The sequence below is a fragment of the Marmota marmota genome, unplaced genomic scaffold (genome assembly GCF_001458135.2).
Source record: "Marmota marmota marmota unplaced genomic scaffold, marMar, whole genome shotgun sequence".
NCBI lineage: Eukaryota > Metazoa > Chordata > Mammalia > Rodentia > Sciuridae > Marmota > Marmota marmota.
In genome coordinates this window covers 26962230-26983949 of record NW_026000185.1, presented here as the reverse complement: position 1 = coordinate 26983949, position 21720 = coordinate 26962230, and the positions used below count along the sequence as shown (strand labels likewise).

At 57.2% G+C, this 21720-nt stretch overlaps 2 protein-coding genes across 8 annotated transcripts in view; one reads left to right on the top strand and one right to left on the bottom strand.

Annotated features, from left to right (window-relative positions):
- The window catches only part of Lat2 (linker for activation of T cells family member 2), a 10462-nt gene extending 7049 nt beyond the window's left edge, over window positions 1–3413 (top strand). The window contains exons 4-6 of the mRNA XM_048790086.1: window positions 102–299; window positions 675–798; window positions 2517–3413. Of these exons, the coding sequence (XP_048646043.1) occupies window positions 102–299; window positions 675–781 (305 nt within the window). The 3' untranslated portion in view covers window positions 782–798; window positions 2517–3413. The remainder of the gene's footprint in view (window positions 1–101; window positions 300–674; window positions 799–2516) is intronic.
- Window positions 3414–4514: 1101 nt separating this feature from the next.
- On the bottom strand, window positions 4515–21614 carry Rfc2 (replication factor C subunit 2). Of its 7 annotated transcripts, XM_048789908.1 has the most exons (15): window positions 21388–21534; window positions 19676–19757; window positions 19086–19155; window positions 16957–16998; window positions 16616–16722; window positions 14031–14132; window positions 11843–11943; window positions 8045–8202; window positions 7888–7953; window positions 7474–7554; window positions 6817–7047; window positions 6240–6457; window positions 5765–5840; window positions 5553–5670; window positions 4515–4845 (listed from the first exon to the last, which is right to left on the bottom strand). In XM_048789908.1, the coding sequence occupies exons 6-15, from the start codon at window positions 14099–14101 to the stop codon at window positions 4634–4636; spliced, it is 1332 nt and encodes a 443-aa protein (XP_048645865.1). In that variant the 5' UTR covers window positions 14102–14132; window positions 16616–16722; window positions 16957–16998; window positions 19086–19155; window positions 19676–19757; window positions 21388–21534; the 3' UTR covers window positions 4515–4633. The 7 variants fall into 7 exon arrangements, with proteins under 7 accessions (XP_048645865.1, XP_048645862.1, XP_048645863.1 ...); XM_048789905.1 differs by lacking the exon at window positions 19676–19757 and having other exon boundaries at window positions 21388–21614; XM_048789906.1 differs by lacking the exons at window positions 5765–5840; window positions 19676–19757 and having other exon boundaries at window positions 21388–21614.
- Window positions 21615–21720: the final 106 nt, after the last annotated feature.

The window sequence follows — 21720 nt, the reverse complement described above, 5'->3', positions numbered from 1 at the left end:
TGTATAAGAGACAGGGGCTGAGGTCCCTGCTGCTGGGGGGCTGCCATCTCTCCATCTCTGGTGCCTTGGGTGCCCCCGTGTCCTTCAAGGAGGCCCATGAGCTCCTGTACCTCGGGGGAGGGAGCAGGGGGATCCCTCCCTGGGTGGGCTCCCAGCACAGGAGGCCTCTGTGAAGGGAGGCCTGCCCCTCACGGGCCCTCCTGCAGGTTATCCCTGTGTCCCTGCGAGCAGCGAGGAGACTGAGGATTATCAGAACTCAGCATCCATTCATCAGTGGCGGGAATCCAGGAGGGCCATGGGTATGTGGCCCGGGACAGAGGCCCAGGGTGCATCTTGAGCAGGCTGGGGACTGGCCTGCGAGGGTGGACGGGGTGGGCCTCCCTCCGGCCACACCCCTCGTTCCACAGCAGAGCCTCCAGCACACAGCAGCCCCAGAGGCCTTGGTCCTGCCTGGACTCCCCTCCTGGGCCGGCTGCCCATCCAGCAGCATGCCTGGTCTCCGAGGGACTCTGGAGAGCCTTGGTGACAGACAGATGCATGCTGCGAGTCCCCTCCAGTGTGACGTCTCCTGCAGGCCACTTTGTGGGGTCTGGGGTCTGAGACTGGGCACCCAGCTGGGGACAGTGGTAGTGTGTGGTGTGAACCCTCCCACAGCCACCTGTCCCCATCCACAGAGCAAGGCCCGATAGCAGGACATCCCTGTCCAGCAGGAAGCCCAGAGGAGGATGCCGGGGAGCCCGACTATGTGAATGGGGACGTGACCATGACTGGGGAGGCCTAGGGGAGACGGGAAGGAAGGTACGGCACCCCCTAGCTTTCTGGGGCCTGCCTGGCTCTGAGGGAAGGGCCCACAGCTTGGAGGAGCCCTGCGGGGCCATGGTCCGTGTCTGTGGGTGCTCAGGAGAATGGGGGACCCTGTCCCCAGCTGTCTTCTGTCCAGCCCACCCGGTGCCCTGCCCTCTCCTGTGGGCCCAGGGAACCTCTCAGCTGCAAGCCCAGGTGACAGGTTGGTGGCACAGGGTCTGCAGCCAGGGGCACTGCAGCCCGAGGGGCCTTGCCCGCTCTCCAGAGGATAGCAGGGACAGCAGGGCCAACCCCAGATGCCCCAAGTCTGGGGGCAGGTGCAAGAAGGCGGAGGAGCCGGGCAGGGAGGTGCCTGGGAGGCGGAGGGCCGGGCAGAGCCAGCGGGTTGTGCTGCGAGTCCAGCTGAGGCCTGGTAGACGCAGGGACAGCAGCAGGTGGAGCCTGGAAGAACCCAACAGGGCTGCCTTGGGCCTGGCATGGGTGTGTCCCGAAGGATGGATGGACTGGGGCCTGGGGCCCGAGGGTCAGGGCTGCAGGGTCGGCCTGAGCGGGAGGGAGGCCACTGCCGGCCCCCTGGGCGCCAGGGAGCGGGTCTGTGGGGAAGGCCAGGAGCCTCTGCACCCAAGTCCAAGGTGCCCGTCGAGGCAACATGGAGTGGGCAGGCCAGGAGCCGGGCCTGGACAGCCTTGGGGACTGTCACTGCATAGGTGGCTCTGAAAGCCAGATGACTGGCAGAGAGTCACCAAGGGAAGGAAGGCAGATGGGGACCCAGGCAGAAGGTGATGGTTAAAGCAGCTGCAGAGGCAGCTTCCGGGGCCCTGAGGGTGACAGTGCTCAGGGAGGGGGCAGCCAGGCACAGGGGAGGTGAGAAGATGACAGAGCTGAGTGCCGCATGTTGGTGACAAGGGCTGTTTTGGTGACATGGGGGGATACCTGTTTTAAGAGACCGCGAATGGCAATCATTCCAGAAGTTTCACTTGAGAGGCAGAGAAAGGGAACAGGGCTGGAGGTTCTCAGGGGGCGTCTGGGTGTCCCCTCCAGGGGTATCCCTAACAGGGACCCAAAAAAGAAGATGACATGACAGCATGTCCTTTGCTGACAGATACCACCTCTGGGAGGTGTGGCTTGGGGTCAGGCAGAGGCTGGTGGAGGCTCTGCATCCTGATACAGCTGCCAGAGGAGAGCAAGGACAGCAGAGCCAACCTGGGGTGCCCAAGTCCAGGCAGGAGAGTTCCACTGGCCCAGGGTAGATGGGGGAGGTCCTTCCTGTGCAGAGGAAAGCACAGGACAGTCCTGTGCACGTGAAGGCCACGTGCCCCATCCACCACCAGCACAGGCGGGACTCGAACTTAAAGCCCAGGTGCCAGCCAGCTGCAGGGGCACACGCCTGTAATCCCAGCGGCTTGGGAGGCTGAGGCAGGAGGTTCGCGAGTTCAAAGCCAGCCTCAGCAACTTAGGCCCTAAGCAACTCAGTGAGGCCCTGTCTCCAAATTAAATATAAAAAAGGGCTGAGGATGGGGATCAGTGGCTAAGCACCCCTGGGTTCAGTCCCCAGTACTCCCCCCTCCAAAAAAAAATCCTGGCAGGACCCAGGGAAGGCCAGACTGCAGGGGCACCTGAAAGCTGAGCCTGGACCTGCCGTGGTTCCAGAGGAACAGGCACCAGCTGAGCCACGCCCTTCCTGTGTGACACTCTCTCCCTATGCACTGCAGGAGCCCAGGGAGCCCCAGACCACGGACGTGTCTGCTGTCCTTCAAGGGCCACTTTCCAGTGCTGCTCCACTTTTGGGTCCCTGCCAGGGCTACCCCTGGAGAGGACCCACAGATGCCCCTGAGGACCTGCTGTCCGTGGAGAACAATTGTATGTAAATAGCCAGAGCTGCAGCCCCAGCCCCGTGCCCTCTCCTGACTGGGACCTCCTCGGGGCAGGCCTGCTGCCACCTGGCTCCTGAGTGACAGCGCCAGGGACGCAGGGTGACGGCACCGTATCTAACACCATGCAACACTGGCCTCCGCGTCCTTTCTGCTCTGGATTTGGATCCCAAGTTGCTTACTCATGTGGCTTCTGTGACTTGCTGTGACCACAGGTCTGCAGTTAACTCATCCAGAGGGGACATACTGACATTCTGACCGCAGGTGGCTTCTCTCCAGTGAGGGCGCCCCCTCCCCTCTGCCCTTTAGTGGGGCTTCTCTTCGCTCTGGGCTTCTGTTCACTCAGGGGAGAGATGAAGCCAGTGTGGCGTCCCGCGTGGAGTTCCGTTGACGAGTTGCTCTCTGCTGGGACACAGTGCCTGTGGTGGGGCACAGGGCTGGCACACACGGGATCAGAGCTGTGTGTGGGGGGGTGAGGCAGGAAGCTCTCAAGTTCAAGGCCAGCCTCTGCAACTGTCTCATTTAAACAAAAAAGGGGAGGGCTTGCATGGGAGCTGGGAGCCTGGTGGTCAGAATGGACGCCCTGGAACCCTCCGGAGCCCTCTGCTCCTTGGCTGAGCTGAAGAGCTAAAAAGGGATCTTCTCACAGGCCACAAATGCCACCTGTGGAACAAAGTGTGTCCCCTCCACTGAATCCCCCCAATAAACCTCTGCGGCTCAGGAGCAGCAGTTCTCCGACGCCTGCTTCTCTCTCTGGGAAAAACCTGAATGAAAGTTGCATCTGACTTAGAAGAAATGAGAGGGAGGCTGAGGCAGGAGGATCCCAAGCTGGAGGCCAGCCTGGGCATCTTAGTGAAACCCTTTCTCAAATACAAAGGGCTTGGCTGTAGCTCAGAGGTCGAGCACCTCCAGGTTCAATCCCAGGACCATCCAAACCAACGCACAAACAATGCCTGGGATTTGCTCCAAAATCACCGGGGAGAGGGCAGGGGACACAAGGAGCCTGGCATGTGTCAACAGCAGTGCTCGGGCAGGACAATGAGCATGAACATGGCAAGAGTCACAAGGCAGTCTCTTTTATTCTTTTTTGATACCAGGGAGCCACGTCCCCAGCCCTTTTTATTTCTGCAGACAGGGTCTTGCTGAGTTGCTTTGCACCTTGCTGAGCTGCTGGGACTGGCTTTGAACTCGCGAGCCTCTTGCCTCAGCCTCCTAAGTTGCTGGGATCACACCGCGGTGTGCAGCCCTGTGCCCAGCTCTCTTTACTTCTATATACAACTGAAAATTTCCATAATTAAGCACATGGAAGGCCCTGGGTTCAACCATAGCACCGCATGCGACCATACACACACAAAGGAAAACAGTGCCTGTTCAGACACAGTGGCAGCCTACAGTATCCCGAAGCCCACAGGAGAGCACACATCACCACACAGGAAAGGCCACAGGGCGAGCTCTCTGGTCTAGGCCTTCCGCTGGATGACCCAGCCCCCCAAGCCCTCTCCCCTCCCCTCCCCTCTCCTACTCTCCCCTCCCCTCTCCATCTCATCATCCCTCACCCACTTGACGGAGCTTTGGTGGAATCAGGCTTTGCAGTGGGGGCAAGAGGCCCCCCAGCCCACCCCGTCTGGAGAGCGCACCCCCGCTGTTCCGAGAAGTCTTAATTTTGCAGGAAACCACAGCAAACCCGCCCTCACCCACTGACCTGGGCCCTTCCAGCTTCTAGAAAACGGAGATTAGCTGGTCCAGCCCGTGACCTAAGTGGCCTTTCCACCTGGGGGGTGCCGGGGCACACAGAGGGGGCTGGTTTTCCGGGAGGCCCCGGGAGTCAAACGCAGCAGATACAGGAAGGCTTTATTAGCACCGGCCAGCGGGACAGGGGTCAGGGCCCTCCCGCTGCCCACACATCCGGGGCCTGGCGCTCCTGCAGAAGTGGTCAGGGAACATGGGAGCAGGTGAGCTCAGTCGGAGGCCCAGCGCCATCGTGGGGCATCTCCCCGTCGGAAGGTGGAGACCCCAGCGTTGCAAGGGCAAGGCCTCTTCAAACTGCAGCCTGGATGCACTAACTGGCCACAGGGGCTATTGTCTTCTGACACAGCCTGGCCAGGAGCCCCGCCATCTGCAGGAGGGAGTTCACGCCTTCGGTGACTTTCATGTGCGTGTATCCAATTTCCTGAAAAACAAGCCCAATTCCAGTCAGGTTAACAGACAGGGAGGGTTTGCTGTTAGCCTGAGCTCACAGCCTGCTCCAGCCGGGAGGGAGGCAAGGGTGTCGTGGGTCATGTGCAACTCAAGCTCAATTTACTTTCAAAAGGATGAAAAATATTTCTTTGAAAAATACTGTTAAGAAAAACATTTTTTTTTACATGATACTTTATTTATTTTTAGGGGGTACTGAGGATCAAATCCAGCACCTCGCACATGCTAGGCGAGCGCTCTACCGCTGAGCCACATCAGCCCCAGTTAAGAAAATTTAAAAAAAGGAGAAAAGAAAAAGAAAAGCCAAGCTAGGAGATTCATAAGTTCTCTATGTGACTCTCTGAGGGAGGACTCTCACCCAGGACGTGCAAAGAACCCTCCAACCCAGCAACGTGCTGGGCCGGCTCAGTGGCAGAGCGCTTGCCTGGCACGTGGGGGCACAGGTTCCAACCTCAGCACCACATAAGAATAAAGTTATTTACAAAAAAACTCAAAAATGGGTAGATGTGCACGATGCTTTGTCAGAGACCACAGATGGCCACTAAGCACCTGCGAGTGTGCTGGACAACGTGTACCTGAGCCTGGTGAGGTTCCACAGCCCACCCACAGGCGGCCCCACTGGCAGGAGGATGACACCTCCCCGTGCCCATGAGCTGCAGCCCCAGCCTGGTGGTCTCTGACCTGTGTCCCACTGGACACGTAGCTGCACCCGGGGTCTATCCAAGAGACACGACAACATGGCATCCACTCTGCAAACCCTCCAGGTGGCTTTGTCCACAGCAACCCAAGTGTCCCTCGCCTGGTGACGGACAGCGGGGGCACACTCAAGGGGCAGAACACACTCAGAACAGAGAGGGCTGGGCTGCCCTTGGGCCTCAGCTCAGTGAACCCACAGGCGACGCTGAGTGCAGAAGCCAGACTTGCGAGAAGGCTCTGCAAGATCCCATTTGCATGACATTCTGGAAGTTTCTGTCTCCAAAACAGAAGACATGGGGGTTTCTAGGCTGTGTGGAAGGAAGTGACTTCAGAGGGGCATATGGGTTTTTCTGACGGGAATGGCAGTCGTGTTTACGTGCCTGTCCGTCACCATAATATCTAAAGGACTGAACCGTCCTCTACATGAAAGACATCTCCATCCACCCAACCTTAAGACACAAAGGGCCAGGGACAGCTCAGCGGCAGGGCCTTGCCTAGCACGCGTAAGGCCTGGGGAGTGTCCCAAGCACTGCACTCAACGGGTCAACCCTCCCACTGCCACTCACTCAGACCTGGGATGCAGACAGCCACCTGAGGGTGCCCAGGTCGCTGACTGCAAAACCAACGAGATGACTGCCCCACCCCTAGATAGCCAGCCACCCTCTCTCCCACCGTGTCAGGGGACACAACAGACATCTCTGCGACATCAGTCCTGAAACAACAAAGAAACTTGAACGCTGCGCGCATCTTTGAGGCATTTCTGCCCTCTGACCAACCTTGATAAACTCCAGCTTCAAGTACTCGGCCATTTGGAAAGTTTTACACACTCGAAAGATGTTGCCGATGACATCCTCTGGCGAATAGCCCAGATGCCACAGGTGGGCCAGGATCTAGACGGAACACAGCAAGGTCAGAGCCCTGTCCATGGCCAGGTACCTGGGAGCCGGGCAAACCCACGCCAGTCAGGCCAGCACAGGGCTGGGGCAGGCCACGGGCCAGACAGCCCACAAGGTTCCGAGAACCACCTGTCCCCACGGGGATGCTGGGGGCCTCACGGGCCTCAGGCTGACCACACCCTGATCCCAGGAGCCACTTTAACTCAGTTCCCTGCCGCCAAGAAGGTACTGCAAGACAGTCCACCACCAGGTCCACCACCTGGCCACGTCATGGCTGCCGGGAGCCTGCGACACTGTACCAGCTCCTGCTGATGGGTGAACCTAGGGCAGAACCAAGCCTGCCGGGCAGCAACCTGGGAGTCCCGGCCTCCTGCCTCCTGCACGCAAACCAGGGCCTGGAGACAGCCGCTGCCTTTATGTCTTGGGGCAAACCCGAGGTGGGCTGCTCTGCGTCCACAGATCCGGAGGCTCCTCAGGCCCAGCCAGGGCGCGCACCTCAGCCCCCAATTGGTGCTCCACCTTCCCACCAAGCTGCCCAAGCCGAGGCACGCTCCACTGCGTGTGCTGGGCCTAGAAAGGGAATCCTGTGGCCAGACCAGTGCCTGAGTCCCACCATGGCCCGGCGGGCAGCTACAGGTCACCCGGACCCCAAGTGTGCCCACAGACTCTGCCCACGGGACCAGGCCCTGATAGATAAGGCCCCTCCTGGCTGACGGGGATGGCTCAGCCCCACAGTGCCCATCTTCATGCTCCCCAGGAGGATGAGGGACACAGGTCCCCCTGTCCCTGGGGAAGATGGTGTCCCTGGGGAAGGTGCTGGGCTGGTGACTCTGGGTGACAGATTTCCCCACGGGAGGATGTCATTAAAGCCGAAAGACACACTTTCAACCCCAGGCTGACCAGCCAGTGCAGTGTGGGCGAAGGACTGGCCCCGAGGGACCATGGGGCCCTGGTCTACAGAGCGCTCCAGCCTGGGGCCCAGGAGAAGCCAAGCCTCGGGGTGGGCGCACCTTGTAGGCCTCGTCGATGTCGCCGTGCACGCAGTGCTGGATCATCTCCTTCACCAGCAGCGGATGCGGCTCGTCGCAGACCTGCCAAACCAGAGAGGTGTCAGGAGGCCCTCGCTGTTTACACCAAAGTCTCCAGCAACAGAAGGAGCTCTGGGAACATCCCTGTCGCCACCAAAGAAGTCCCCAAACAGAGCAGCTTCCCCGACCCAGGGCTCATAGATTCCCATCCATGGGACACGTCCAGCTCCTCCTGCCTCCCAGGACAGGGAGGACTTAGTGACAAGGAGGTCACAGGAGAGCAAGGCGTGCATGTGCCCCGGGGTCCTCCTCAGCAGAGGCCGAGGCCAGCCCCGCGTCCCAGGCCAGGCATCTGTCCCTTCCTGAGCGCGGGTGAGGACTGCCGGGGTCCCGTACCTTAAACACGTTCTCACTATTGATGAAGCCAAACCCCGAGAAGGTGGACTGCAGGTTGTTCAGAGCCTGTGGGGGACAGAAGTGTGGCACGGTGACCTCCCGCCTCCCCTCCTGCAGTCTGAGGCGGCGCCCACCCTCCAGCCCGGCGCCCACACACCTGCCGCATGTCCCCCTGGGCAGTGAAGATGATGGCCTCCAGGCCGTCGTCCGTGTACCGCACCTCCTCCTTCTCCAGGACACTCATGAGCCTGGCCAGCACCTGCGCATCCGTGAGCTTGGTGTAGCGGAGCACCGCACAGCGCGACTGGATGGGCTCTGGGCGGAGACAGGGAGGGGAGGGTGAGGCCTGGCAAAGGCCAGCACCACCTGAGGACTGCGGTCACAAGGACAGCTGCGCCTTCCCTGCTGCCGGCTGGTGGGTGTGCAGGAGCGACAGGGAGGCCAGGCAGAGCCGCCAGTGTCCACTGAGCAGCACAACCGTGTCCAGCTCAGCCTCCCACAGGGGCAGCCGGCCTCCGAGACAGTCCACATGCCACAAGCCCCACAGGCCAGTGCCAGCCACCCAGCAGCCTCCAGAGTCAGGCCCCCAGGTGGCCTGCAGCTCGGCCAGGCGGGGGTGGCAGCGGACACCACGCAGCCTCTGCGTGGCAGGGCCGAGGGCCGGAGATGAGCGCTGCCCCCTGCAGCTCTGCCTGTCCTGCGTGTTAGGCTGACACAGGGCCACCCACCTGTCCACACCAGCAAGGTCCCCTGACCCCTGCGCTTCTGCCAAGGACAAGCTTCACCAGTCCCCAAGGCCAACTCTCTGCCTCTCACCCTGCACCTGACCTCCCGCTGGCCCCTCGCTCTTCGCCCCACCTCCCTCCCTGAGGGCTCTTCCCACTGACGACGTCCCCTTTCCCAGTCTGTCCCATCAAGTCACAACCACCTCACACAGCATCCCCACACCGGCTCCCACACGTGGCGTAACACTGGCCAACCCGATCTCCAGTCTGAAGCGCCCCTCAAGGTCCTCACACCCCAGGTCACGCACCCTGCTGCTCTGTGGGTGCAGGATGCGCCCACGGCCTCCCTCAGCGCGGGCTCTGGAGCGCGGAGGCTGGAACAGCCTGGAGACGGTGCTTCAGCAGAGCTGGGCCCCAGGCTAAGGGCCCCAGGCTGGACGAGGGACCCGCACAGCCCAGGGCAGGGGACAGGAGCTGGGGAGGGGCCAAGGCTGGGGCAGACACACCTCGTGCCAGGCCACCGCTGAGCAGCAATGGGAAGGTGAGCGGGGCAGAGGGTCCCAGCAGCTCCAGGGCCACCCTGGCAGCCACCGGGGTAGAAGCCTGGGCCACAGCACCAGGTCGAAAGGAAGGAGGGAGCCCCGGCCTGGGCTGGGGGCAACAGGGGTTGGGGAGGCCACTGCACCGGGAGACCCTCAGATTTGACTTGCACCAGGACAGAGGGGACGTGAGCACTGGAAGGAGAACATGGGGGGACTTGGCTCGTCCGGCTGGGGAGTGGCCTGTGGGGGCAGAAATGCTGGGGCAGCTCCGCTCTACCACGTCCATCCACAGCAGGCAGGTGGCCTCCACCATGGGGTCTGTACATAAAATGCGACCAGCTGCAGATGGGGTGAGACCTTCGAGAAAGCCTAAGGCCAGGTGTGGTGATGTGCGCCTGTGACCCCTGAGACAGGGAGGCTGAAGCAGGAGGCTCGCTCGAGGCCAGCCTTGGCTACTTAGCAAACCCATCTTAAAATAAAATGAGAAGGGCTGGGGCGTGGCTCAGGGGTAGAATGCCCTTGGGTTTGATCCCCACCACCACCACCAAACATGTAAAAAAAAAAAAAAAAAAAGCAATTAATATTCAAGCTACTCTAGAAGTTTCCTTTGATAGAGCTCTTTCTCTCTCTTAAGATGAGCCTCTTTGGGGCTGGGGCTGGGGCTGAGCTGTAGAGCGCTCGCCTAGCACTTGTGAGACGCTGGGTTCAATCCTCAGCACCACATAAAAATAAGTAAATAAAATAAAGAAAAAGAAATAAGCCTCTTTTAACTGGGTCTTCCCTCTGTGGGATTTTTCTTTTAAGATGTACCATAAGCTTAATTCGCAGAAATTTAAAAAAGACGAGGAATCAAGCAGGCATGGCCTTCCTTAAAGAAAGCACCATGGGTTGGGAGGCTGAGACAGGAGGATCGTGAGTGCAAAGCCAGCCTCAGCAACAGCAAGGTGCTAAGCAACTCAGTGAGACCCTGACTCTAAATAAAATACAAAATAGGGCTGGGGATGTGGCTCAGTGGTTGAGACCCCCTGAATCCAATCCCTGGTGCCGCCCCCAGCCCCCCAAGCTCTGCAGCAGCCGGACCATGGACCATTTCCTCTGAGGCAAAAACCCAAATGTCTGTATACCCCTCTTGAAAATGAAAATAGTCACGGGGGCAGGGGCTGCAGCCCAGTCGCACAAGGAGTGCCTAGAGGCTCAGGCCCTGGGCTCCATCCCCAGCACTGCCAAAAAAAAAAAAAAAGAAAGAAACAATGATCAAACATTCTGAATGCGAATGTATCGGAGATCAATCTCCGGGAAGGGGAGGCCAGAGCCTTTCCCAACCACCAATGCAGCTGCCCAGCACCCAGCGAGCTCGGCAGCACAGGCCGCTGCAGCTGCACGGAGGGGTGGTCCTGCCCCCAGAGGCCGGTCCCCGCAACGTCAGGGAGACACCTCCACACTCAGACCTGCTCCCGCATCTCTGAGCCCCATGGGAGGTGGGAGAACAGAGCATCCCAGCAGCACTGGGCGCCGGGGCTGGGAGCCCTGATCCTGGGCTGAGAGCCCCAATCCCAGGCACTGCCGGCAGGCTTGGACGCAGCTGCACGCACGGCCTGGGTGGAGAAGGAGTTCCCATGGCTGGGGATCAGCAGGGCAGAAGTGAGACAGGTACGGGGACAAGAGAGCCCTGAGGACACCGGCTGAGCGTGAAGCCTGCAGCATAAAGGGGAGGAAGTGAACACCCCCCCCCCAACTGCGAAAGGCCCAGGAGCGAGGGGGCAGGGCAGACGCTGAGGTCACCCACTGGAGCTGCGGCAACTGAAAGGCCCTGAGCAAGGGGGCAGGCGGACGCTGAGGTCAGAGACAGGATCGAGTGTAAGAATCCAGGGCAAAGTTGGGCGCAGTGCCACACGCCTGCGATCCAGCAGCTGAGAGGCTGAGGCAGGAGGATCTCAAGTTCAAGGCCAGCCTCAGCAATGTAGAGAGGCCCTAAGCAACTTAGTGAGACCCTGTCTCAAAATAAAAAGGGCAGGGGATGTGGCCCAGTGCTTGTCCAGCACACGCGGGACCCTGGGTTTGATCCCATACCTCGCACACACACACAGAAGCGGGAGAGGGCAGCAGACGGAGCTGGGGCTCAACCCCAGCTCTCCTCTGTGCTGTGTGACTGGGCAAACTACTCAGCCCCTCTGAGCCTGCTTTCTCCTCTACAAAGAGAAGCTAAGGAGCTAGAGGCGCAGCTCCGCGACACAGTGCTCGCCTCCAATGCTGGAGTCCTCAGGTTTAATCTCCAGCTCCACAAAAAAATACATAAATCAAGTGAAGCTGAAGGCCGGGTGTGGCTCGGCCAGAGAGCGCTGCTTGGCCTGTGAGGACCCGCGTTCAGTCCCCAGCTGGGCCACAGAACAGGAAGTGAAGCTGACAGCGTCGCCACAAAGAGTCACGTAAGCTCCACCTAAGGCCTGACTGCATTTCAAAATGTCACGCGTACATGATGGACGCGTCACTTCTCAGTTCTGAGGACATCCAGGGGAGCTGGCTGTGAAGATCCCACGGCGGCTGGGCCTGGCGGGCAAGAAGGCCTCTCTGCTGCTTGAAGCCCGGCCAGAGCAGGGGTGCAGCCTGCGGGGCAGAGCTCGCCCCACGCCGGGGCCTGAGTCTGCCCAGGGAACCAGCCGCAGGCCCGGCCACGCAGGCTCAGCTCACCTATGATCTTGTCGGAGGCGTTACAGGCCAGAGCGAAGCGCGTGGTCTTGGAGTAGATCTCCATGGTCCTCCTCAAGGCCTGCTGGGCTCCATCCGTCATGCTGGGAGGGGACACACGAGGAGGAAGTCACACCTGGGCTCGGGCTCGGGCCACAGCCTCCCCACAACAGTTCAGCACGCACCACACACCCCGGCCCTGGGCAGGGGTCTCCAGCACCAGGCCACCCCCCCAGTGGGAAAGCCCACGAGCCACTCTCCGGGTCAGATGGCACCCGGCGCCTGCAGCACCAGAAATAGTGCCCTGGTGAATGCATGAGGCCACTGTCTCCAGGGCTGCTGCCGCCATGCCTGCCCAGGATCTGTCTGGGCCTCAGGAGGGCAGGCTACACACAGGCCTCAGTGCAGAGGCCCTGCGTCCATCACTTGCTGGACCTGGGACTCAGGCAGATCTTCCCAGCCTCAGTGTTACCACTTACAGGTCGGAGATAATGAGGCTGCCTACTTCAGAGGTTGTCAATTAAATGAGATACTGTTGTGTGCAGTGATTAGCAAGCGCCCAGCGTAATGTAAATTAACACCCAAGTGTTAATAGGTGTTATCTGTCATTAGTACTCTAGACAGTGAAATGGTTAGCATCTATCCACACCATAGAATATGACATGACGATTCAAAACCATGGCTGGACGTGGTGGCTCATGCCTGAAATCCTAGCTATTCAGGAAGCTGAGGCAGGAGGATCATAAGTTCAAGGCTAGCCTGGGCAGCTTAGTGAGACTCTGTCTCAAAATAAAATGCAAAGGGCTGGCGGTGTAGCTCAGCAGTAGCATGTATGAGGCCCTGGGTTCAGCCCCCAGTACCGCAAAAAATAAAAAATAGGGCTGAGACTGTGGCTCTGTGGTAGAGCGCTTGCCTTAGCATATGTGAGGCACTGGGTTCAACTCTCAGCATGACAGTAAATAAATAAATATTGTGTCCAGCTACAACTAAAAATATTAAAAACAAATTTAAAAGTTAAATAAAAAAAATAAAAAATCTGTTTGCAACTGGCAGCTGGCACAGTGGTGCACATACACAGTACCAGCTACTCAGGAGGCTGAGGCAGGAGGATCACCGAGCCCAGGAAATGAGGCCAGCCTGGACAACACAGAAAGACCTTGTCTCAAAAACAAGAACAAACAAGGGCTGGGGTTGTGGCTCAGTAGTAGAGCACTCACCTAGCCCATGTGAGGCTCTGGGTTCAATCCTCAGCACCACGTAAAAGTAAATAAATAAAATAAAGGTATTGTGTCCAACTACAACTAAAAAAAAAAATTAAAAAAAAATTAAAAAAAAGAACAAAACAGAACGACAACAAAACACATCCATAATGAGATTATAATGATGGGCAAGACCCGGTGGCACATGCCTGTCATCCCAGCGGCTTGGGAGGCTGAGGCAGAAGGATCACAAATTCAAAGCCAGTCTCTGCAATGGCGAGGCCCTAAACCCACTCAGTGAGACCTTGTCTTAAATAAAACACAAGCAGAGCTGAGGATGTGGCTCAGTGGTCCAGAGCCACTGAGTTCAATCCCTGGTACTAAAAACAAACAAACAAAAAAGATTCTAAGGGTGTGGATCATGGCTTATAACGTTAAAAGGAAGATGTAGGACCCACAAATGAGAGATATTCGACTAGTGAAAATAAAAGTGCAGAAAAAGAAATAATGCATGGTGATGATGATATTTTTTGGGGGGTGGGGGTACCAGGGATTGAACTCAGGGGTACTCCACCACTAAGCCACATCCCCAGCCCTGTTTTGTATTTTATTTAGAGACAGGGTCTCACTGAGTTGCTTAGCACCTGGCTTTTTGCTGAGTCTGGCTTTGATCTCAAGATCCTCCTGCCTCAGCCTCCTGAGCTGTTGGGATCACAGGTGTTTGTCACCATGCCTGGCTTTTAGACCAATGGCTTTAAGTTAGCTACAAAGCCAAGGTCTGAGGCCCCTGGTCAACTGCTGTCTGAAGATGTGGTAAGCAAACCCACCTCAAAGGTGGTTCTTTCTTGTGTGTGTGCTGCTGGGGGTTGAACCCAGAGCCTCGTGCATGTGAGGCAGGCGCTCTACCAACTGCAGTATGTCCCCAGTCCCCACAAAGGTGATTCTTCTCCTGTTCTAACAAAGCAAAGCAGGAGCCTCGGCCAGGTGCACACCTGTCTGCCTCGTCCAGGATGATGATCTTGTGCCGGCCTTTGGGAAGGGTGACCTTCTGTTGAGCAAACATCTTGATTTTATTCCTCACAACGTCGATGCCCCTGGAACAATAAACCAGAATTGTAAGTCACCTTTTGAGGCAAATTCAGTCCCCTTCACAGGGACTCTGAAACCTTCTCAACCACCAGGGACTACAGGACTCAATTTTAGTTTTTTAATTTCTTTTTGGGTTAATTCTCACGATTCAGGAGGACTGATATTTCAGGGCTTCTCTTCTCCCCTGCAGGGCTTCCAAGGACCAAAACCACCATGTCCTGACTTTTGGACAGAATAAAACTCATTTTATCCTGAATCACCACCGGGACCCCGGGGCCCTTCACAGCTGAGGGTCCCTTTGGGTCTCAGTGCTCACTCCTCCTGTGCCCTGGCGCAGCAGCTGGCCACCCGTCATGCCAGGGACTGCTCCATCGCTTATTCCCAACTGTGCTGAAGGAGGCCAGGGCGGCCGAGGACACCGCAGGGAAGGACGCCGGCGGTGCTCACCCCGCAGGGCCTGCTCCCGGTGTGGGAGGGGCTGGGCCAGCCTGTACTGTGGTGCTAGAACGGAATCAGGGTTCAAACACACCAGGCCACCTAGGCCACCGAGCCACACCCAACCCTAGACTGCCATCTTCGAGGTCCGGGAGGTTTCGTGGACCATGGCTGAGAATTTACATGGCCACTGCCCGGGCCCGGGCTCATGGGTGGGGTGTGCTGGGTGAGCAAGGCCCTGGCCACCAGAACAGCACACTGAGGCCTTGTTCACCTCAGCAAAGGGAAAAATGAGCAGTTTTCATAACGGTCAGATAATCACCAAAGGCTGCCCAGACCCTGGCTGCAGCACCAGGGATGCCACTGGTGTGACACTGACGGGTGGCCCCACCTCAGGCCGTGACTCCAGTAACTCAATCAAGGCTGGACAGCATGTTTCTTTTTTCCTTTTTGTGTGGTGCTGGGGACTGAACCCAGGGCCCTGTGCACACAAGGCAGGCGCTCGACCAACAGTGCTCTGTCCCCAGCCATGAACAACGTCCCCAGCCCCAAACAATGTATTTCTAAAGAGAAAAAACAAATCTCTTTCCATCTCTGTGGACACAGGACAGGAAGGACCTGGTCACACCACCCCCTGGACACCGCATCTTGCTCACCCATACGATAGTCCTCCTCTGTCCTCAGGACACCCATGAATCAGCACTCACAGTCTGCTAACCAGTGTGCTGGCTGTGGGCTAGACCCAAGGTGTCCCCCAGGAGCTAACAGTGACACAGCACTAGAGGGATCAGAGGTGGAGGGAGGGGATGAGAGAGCTGTGACCTGATCTGCTGGGTGGTGACTGTGGGCAGCTGGGGAATGGCTGGAGGAGGTGGCTCACTGGGGGCGGGACGAGCCTTTGGGACTCATTTTGTACCTGGTGGGTGGAGCTCTCACTGCTTCCTGGCAGCCATGTCCAGAGCTGCTCTCTTCCCCTGGGCCCGCCCACCATGATGCTCCGCCCCACCTGGGCCCAGAGTGATGGAGTCAGCCGTCTATGGCTCGTCTATGGCTCGAGAGCCCCAGGTGGACTTTCCCTCTCCTACGATTCTTGTGGCATCTTTGGTCACAGTAGCACGAAAGCTGACTAAGCCAGTGTTCCCTGTCTTTATGATGCTCCCGCCCAGCACTTGTGTGGTGTGGTGTGTGATGACTGAGAGCTGGCAGCGGGTGTGTCCCTACAGGTGACAGGAAGGGAACAGATGCCCGCCATTGAGAGGACGGAGCAAACCCTAAACAGATATACCCAGTGTTGGTGAGGACGTGGGGACATGGGGACCCTGTGCACAGCTGGCGGGGGTGTGAACAGCCACCTGGTAGAGCAAGGCGGCCGCTCAACCACCAAAACCGAACAAACCACAGGACGAGGCAGGTCCACTCTGGGTGTCAACCCTTTCCCCATAGAATCAAAGGTAGGGACTTGAAGAGATGCTTGTCCCCCAGGGTCACAGAGCCGCCACTTGCCATTGCCAAAGGACAGAGGCAGCTCTTGTCCTTTTCAGAGACAATAAACACAACTTGGAAGGACACACGCGGGGCAGGCATTCCCCAGCCAAGAGGAGGGCGGCAAGCTCGCTGGTGCTCCGGCCACATGGCCTGACCAAGCAGGGACCAGGGATGGTGGCGCGACTCCTCCACTCCTCAGACCTGTGGGCTCTAGCAGGCAGCCAGGCAGCGGGGCTTGGCGGGGAGCAGGCTGGTTCTGGCACAGGGCTCCAGCTCTGCCAGCCGCCACCTGCAGGGAGTGCAATCCTGGGGACATGCTTGGCCCTGCCTGGTGCACGCCGAGCACGGGGTGACGGTGGCCATTTTCGCGTTATGTCTACTTCACCACAATTTAAAATGATTTTTCAAAACTTCCCACCAAAACACAAAGGAAAACAGCAAGACTCTCAGTCGGCACTTGGACAGGTGGGCACCAGAAGCACAGGGCTGGGCAGCGAGCTGAGGCGCAGCCGGAACTGCGAAGGCGGACCCCACCGCCATCCCCACCCCACACCCAGCCCAGGCCCACCTGTCGTTGGAGGCGTTGAGTTCCAGGACAGCGTCCTTCAGCGCAGGGCCCAGCAGAGCGCGGGCCAGACACAGGATGCTGGTAGTTTTGCCAGTTCCCGGGGGACCCTGGGAATGAGGGCTCCTGTCAGAGCTTCAGGCCACCAGAAGGCCCCCAGGGTGCTCCTGGGCCACTGCCACCCCCAACTCCCACCCTGCCGCACCCTCGGCACACAACCGCACAGTACAGCAAGCGACCCACAGGCCTCCCCATAACAGGACCGAAATGGCCCAGGGCCTTTCTGGGGAGGAAGGACAGAGTGCAGAGGCACTCCGTGGGCAGCACCAGAGCAGGGCACTCACCGCAATGATGATATTGGGCAGATTCCCTTCTCTTGCAAAGACCTGCGGGAAAGAAGCTGATTAGAATTGGCTAATCCAAGCTGGGCACAGTGGCACAAGCCTGTAATCCCATCAGCTTGGGAGACTAAGGCAGGAGGACTGCAAGTTGGAGGTCAGCCTCAGCAACTTAGCAAGACCATGTCTCAAAATGAAAACTAAAAAGGGCTGGGGCTGGGGCTCAGTGGTAGAGCGCCTGCCTTGCACCTGTGAGGTACTGGGCTCGACCCTTAGCACCACAGAAAAATAAAGATATTTAAAAAGAAAAAAAAAAAAAAAACACTTAACCCGTAGGCCCAGGGGCCGAGTCTCCCAGCGCACAGACCCATGTGGTGAAACACGCGTGACTCACCTCTCCAGGAGGATGGCTCGTGGGACTTGCACCTCAGCCCATTCAAAACGGAACTCATCAGCCCTACAAACTTGAAGCCCAGCCTGTGCTTCTTCTCCCACGGACTCTCCAGCCCTCCAGGCCCATCCAGGATGGGACCTGGATGGGCTTGGAGGCCACACTCGCCCTTGGCCTCACGGCACCGTCACCACAGCTCTGCGGCCTGCCTTCCCTCCTGCACCCCAGCTCCTCTCCCGCTGTGGCCCCCGCTGTCCCCTCCTGGAGGAGGGTCACTGTCTCCTGCTTCTCCTTCTGCCCCAGGCCAACTCATTTTTCGTGCTGTAAGTACAATTATTTTTCTAAACTACACAACCACTGAAAGCTTTGCCAAGCGCGTTGGCTCACACCTGGAATCCCAGCTTCTCCAAAGCTGAGGCAGAAGGATGGCCAATTCGAGACCACCAGGGCAATTTAAGGAGGTCTCGTCTCAAACTAAGACCAAAGGAAAATAAAGGCTGGGGAACACAGCTCAGTGGCAGAACCCTTGCCTGCCACGCACAAGCTCTGGGTTCAATCTGCAGTATAGCAAAGCCCACCCACCAACCCATTCAAACCCCAATTTTACCTAACTGAAACCCTGGGGTGACTCCTTCCTGTCCTCACCTTCTTTTTCAGTGTTGGGGAACAGAATCCAGGGCCTCTACATGCCAAGCAGGTGCTCCCCACTAAGCTCCCTCGGCCTGAAGCCCAAACGTTTTTTATTGTAGCTGCAGTACTGGGGCTTGAACCCAGGGCCTCACGCATGCTGAGCAAGCAGTCCACCACTGAGCCACATCCCCAGCCTTTTTTAATTTTCCGAGATAGGGTCTTGCTAGGTTGCTTAGGGCCTTTCTAAGTTGCTAAGGCTGGCCTTGAACTTCAGCCTCCAGATCTGCTGGATTATAGGCACTCACCACTGTGCCTGGCTTCAAGTATTTGTAAAATTAATAAATCAAAATAAACCTGATAGTTAAGCCCCTGCTTACTGTAGAGACGATCTCTGTCATTTCTCAAGCAGCTGGGCTTCTAGATTGCACAGAAAGACCTCCAAGGCTGAGAATTCAAAGCCTGCTCTACGGCCAAATGGTTCTGCATGTTCTTCCTCATGTCGTCCTGAAGGAGGCTGCCTTGTCACTTAGCCATCTAGCTCCTCCAGGCAGAGGGCTGGCAAAGGATAGCCAGTTGGGGGTGAGGGTGGACAAATCCTCCACGAAGTCTGTTTTTGTAAGTCTCCTGGCTAAGAATGGTTTTCACATTTTTTTAAAAATATTTTTTTTAGTTGTCAAGGGACTTTAATTTATTGGTATGTGGTGCTGAGAATCAAACCCAGTGCCTCACGCCTGCTAGGCAAGCGCTCTACCACTGAGCCCCAGTCCCAGCCCTGGTTTTCACATTTTTAAAGCATTGTTATTTCGTTTTGTTTTGTTACGAGGGTGCTGGGGACTCAATGCTGAAGATATTATCTGGCATTACAGAAAAAGTTTGGCTCTTCTGCTAGAGATGGATAAGATCAAGTCTGAAACTTCTGAAAAGCCAGTCCTTTAAAACCACTGATGGTTGCCACCAGAGCTTCCAGTGTCCCTCAGATTGAATGTCTTCTATCCCTTGATTCTTCTGGATTCCTGGTCTACTTTTCCCTCACTGAGTTGACCGTCTTCCTCTAAATGTTTTGAGCTTGTCAAAGAAGGACATCAAAAGACAGCATTTTTTAAAAGCCACTCACCTCTAGCCGGCTCACAGTGTCTTCATTCCCAACAATTTCATTCAGCTTTATTGGCCTGTATTTTTCAACCCTGTTTTTAAGAAAATGTATAAAAATACCGACAAGGTTATCTTCATGCAACCCAAAAGAAATCATTAAAAGGAACAGGCAACATGGTACATGCCTATAATCCCAGCAACTCTGGAGGCTAAGGCAGGAAGATCACAAATTCAATCCCTGCTTCAACAATTTAGCAAGAACCTTAACAACTGAGCAAGAACCTGTCTCAAAAATGAAAACGGGCTGATGATGTAGCTCAGTGGTAGAGCACCCTGGGCCAATCACCACTACCAAAGAAATAACCAGAGCCAATGGACACAAGTTTCATTTAGTGAGGTGTCCAAGTTTCGTTTGAAAAGCGAAGTGCATGAAGATGGGCCGTCCACCACAGCCCACGCCCATCAAGGCAGAGAAACACGCTACAGCTGGACAGGGGCCAGCACCAACTACATGGAGCAATGTGACAGTGCAAGGTGACACGGTCTGCACATGCAGCCCGACATCATCAGGTCTGACAGATGTGGCGCACCTGGAACTCTCTCATCCCTTACCTGCCAGTTTCCACAGGTAGGTGCCATACACACAGCCATGACGGCTAGATGGAAACCAAGGCCACCCTGTCATCCCATGAGCCTGTGAAGTGGACAGGAAAGTGGCCTATTCACACCACTGGCCTTTTAAATAAGAAGCTATGCCAGGGCTGAATGGCCCACATCTGTAATCCCAGCGACTCAGGAGGCTGATGCAGGAGGATGGCAAGTTCAAGGCCAGCCTGAGCAACTGTGTGAGACCCTATCTCAAAATAAAAATAAGAACGGGCTGGGGCTAGAGCTCTGTGGTAGAGGACCCCTGGGAACCACAAGAAATAAACAAGCAAACCGTGTGAGGAAAGAAAATGCCTTGCCCCAGCTCTGAGCATAGGTGTGGCAGTGTATTTGTAACAATTTAACCATCAGGACCCCTCCTTTGCCATTGTATATTTTTTGTTTGTTGTTTTTTAATGAGGTGTTGGTGATCAAGTGCAGGCCCTTATGCGGGCTCCCCAAGCACCCTACCACCAAGCTACACCCCAGCCTGCCCATTACTAAACTCCCTGGTTTGTCGTTGCACCCTGTACAGGTAAGGAGGGTCTACTCCAGCTCCAGAGACAGCTATTCTCAGAGGCCAGCAGGAGAGCACCTGCTCCCACCCACTCATTCTCTAGACTCCGCCTCTTTCAGGGGCCAAGCACTGTGAAGGAGTTAGGTAGGGGCTCAACAAGAGGAAAGCAGAAGACACAGGGATGAGCAGGACATGTTCCTGCCCCCAAGACTTCACCACCAACAGGGAGACAGAGCTTAGCAGAGCCCACTACAGTGCCAGTCTGGTTACATAAACCAAGGGCTGTGGAGTCCCAGAGGAGGGAGAGAATTAGTCCTGGGTGCATCAGGAGCAGACCTGGACCTGTTCCCTGAAGGGCAAGTCCACTTTTCTGCAGGCTGCCCCTGCTGGAAGCTCCTCCAGCACACAACCTGTTCACCTGTCAGAGCCTCCTCAGAGGCCTTCCTGACCACCAGAGCTACTGATTTCTCCCTCGGAGCACCTGTCTTATCAAACACACAGTGCATTTACTGGTCTGTTTATTGGTTTATTTATTTATCGGTGCTTGGGACTGAACCCAGGGCCTGACCCAGCCAGTGAAGGTGAGCTGCACCCCCAGCCTGCCCTTGTCTGTCTATTCGCTTTGCCTCTCTGTCAACTGTGAGCTCCTTGACAGCAGTGGATGTGCCCTTCCCGAGTCTCTCAGGCATCTGGACAGCGCTGTGCAAGAGGAACAGAACGTGGGCCATGTGTGTAAAGTTTTCTGGTGGCCGTATTAACAGGTAGAAAGAAGATGGGTAAAGCTAACTTTCACAGTACCATTAACCGACCCTAATACGCAATCAGAGTACCCTCGTTGTCAACATGCAACCAATATTAAAACAAAAACAAAAACAAAAAAACTGCGACTAAGAAAACAAAAAAGTGGGTGATCACCCGGGTAGTCCTGACTGTCCTTAGCACTGCTGTGCAGGACCGGCCACTGCAGACCCCGAGTGGGCTCGGAGACCCGTGTTCCTCGCCTTCTGCAAACCACAATCCCTTCGCCGCCCCCCGGCCCTCCGGCTCCCCAAGGGTCCCCAGGACCAGCCCGGGTCCCCCATCGTGTTCCCCCGGGGCACGGCCCGCTCTTCGCCCATCCTCACGTCCATATGAGCCCATTATCTACGCCCTGGGCCCTCACCACGGCAGCTCGTAGTGGCCGGAGCCGCCAGAGGCCTTGCTGGGGCCAGGCGCAGAGTCCTCGGCCCCGCGGTCTGCTGCGCCACTGCCGCCAGGCTGCGCCTCCATTCTCGCGCCTCCACTTCGCGCCGCCCGAGACCCCGTCTCCTGACGTCACCACGCACGCCCACCCCCTTCCCCAGGGGATGCGGGCGCCACTGTCTCCGCGCCTGCGCAGACGGCTCAGGCCCGCCGGCGCGCCGACCGCTAGAGGCCGTAGTTGCGATGGGAGACCCGGCGCCTGCCCGGGAGCCCCGGATGCTGAGCCCCGGATGCCAAGCTCCGCCCGCGCCGC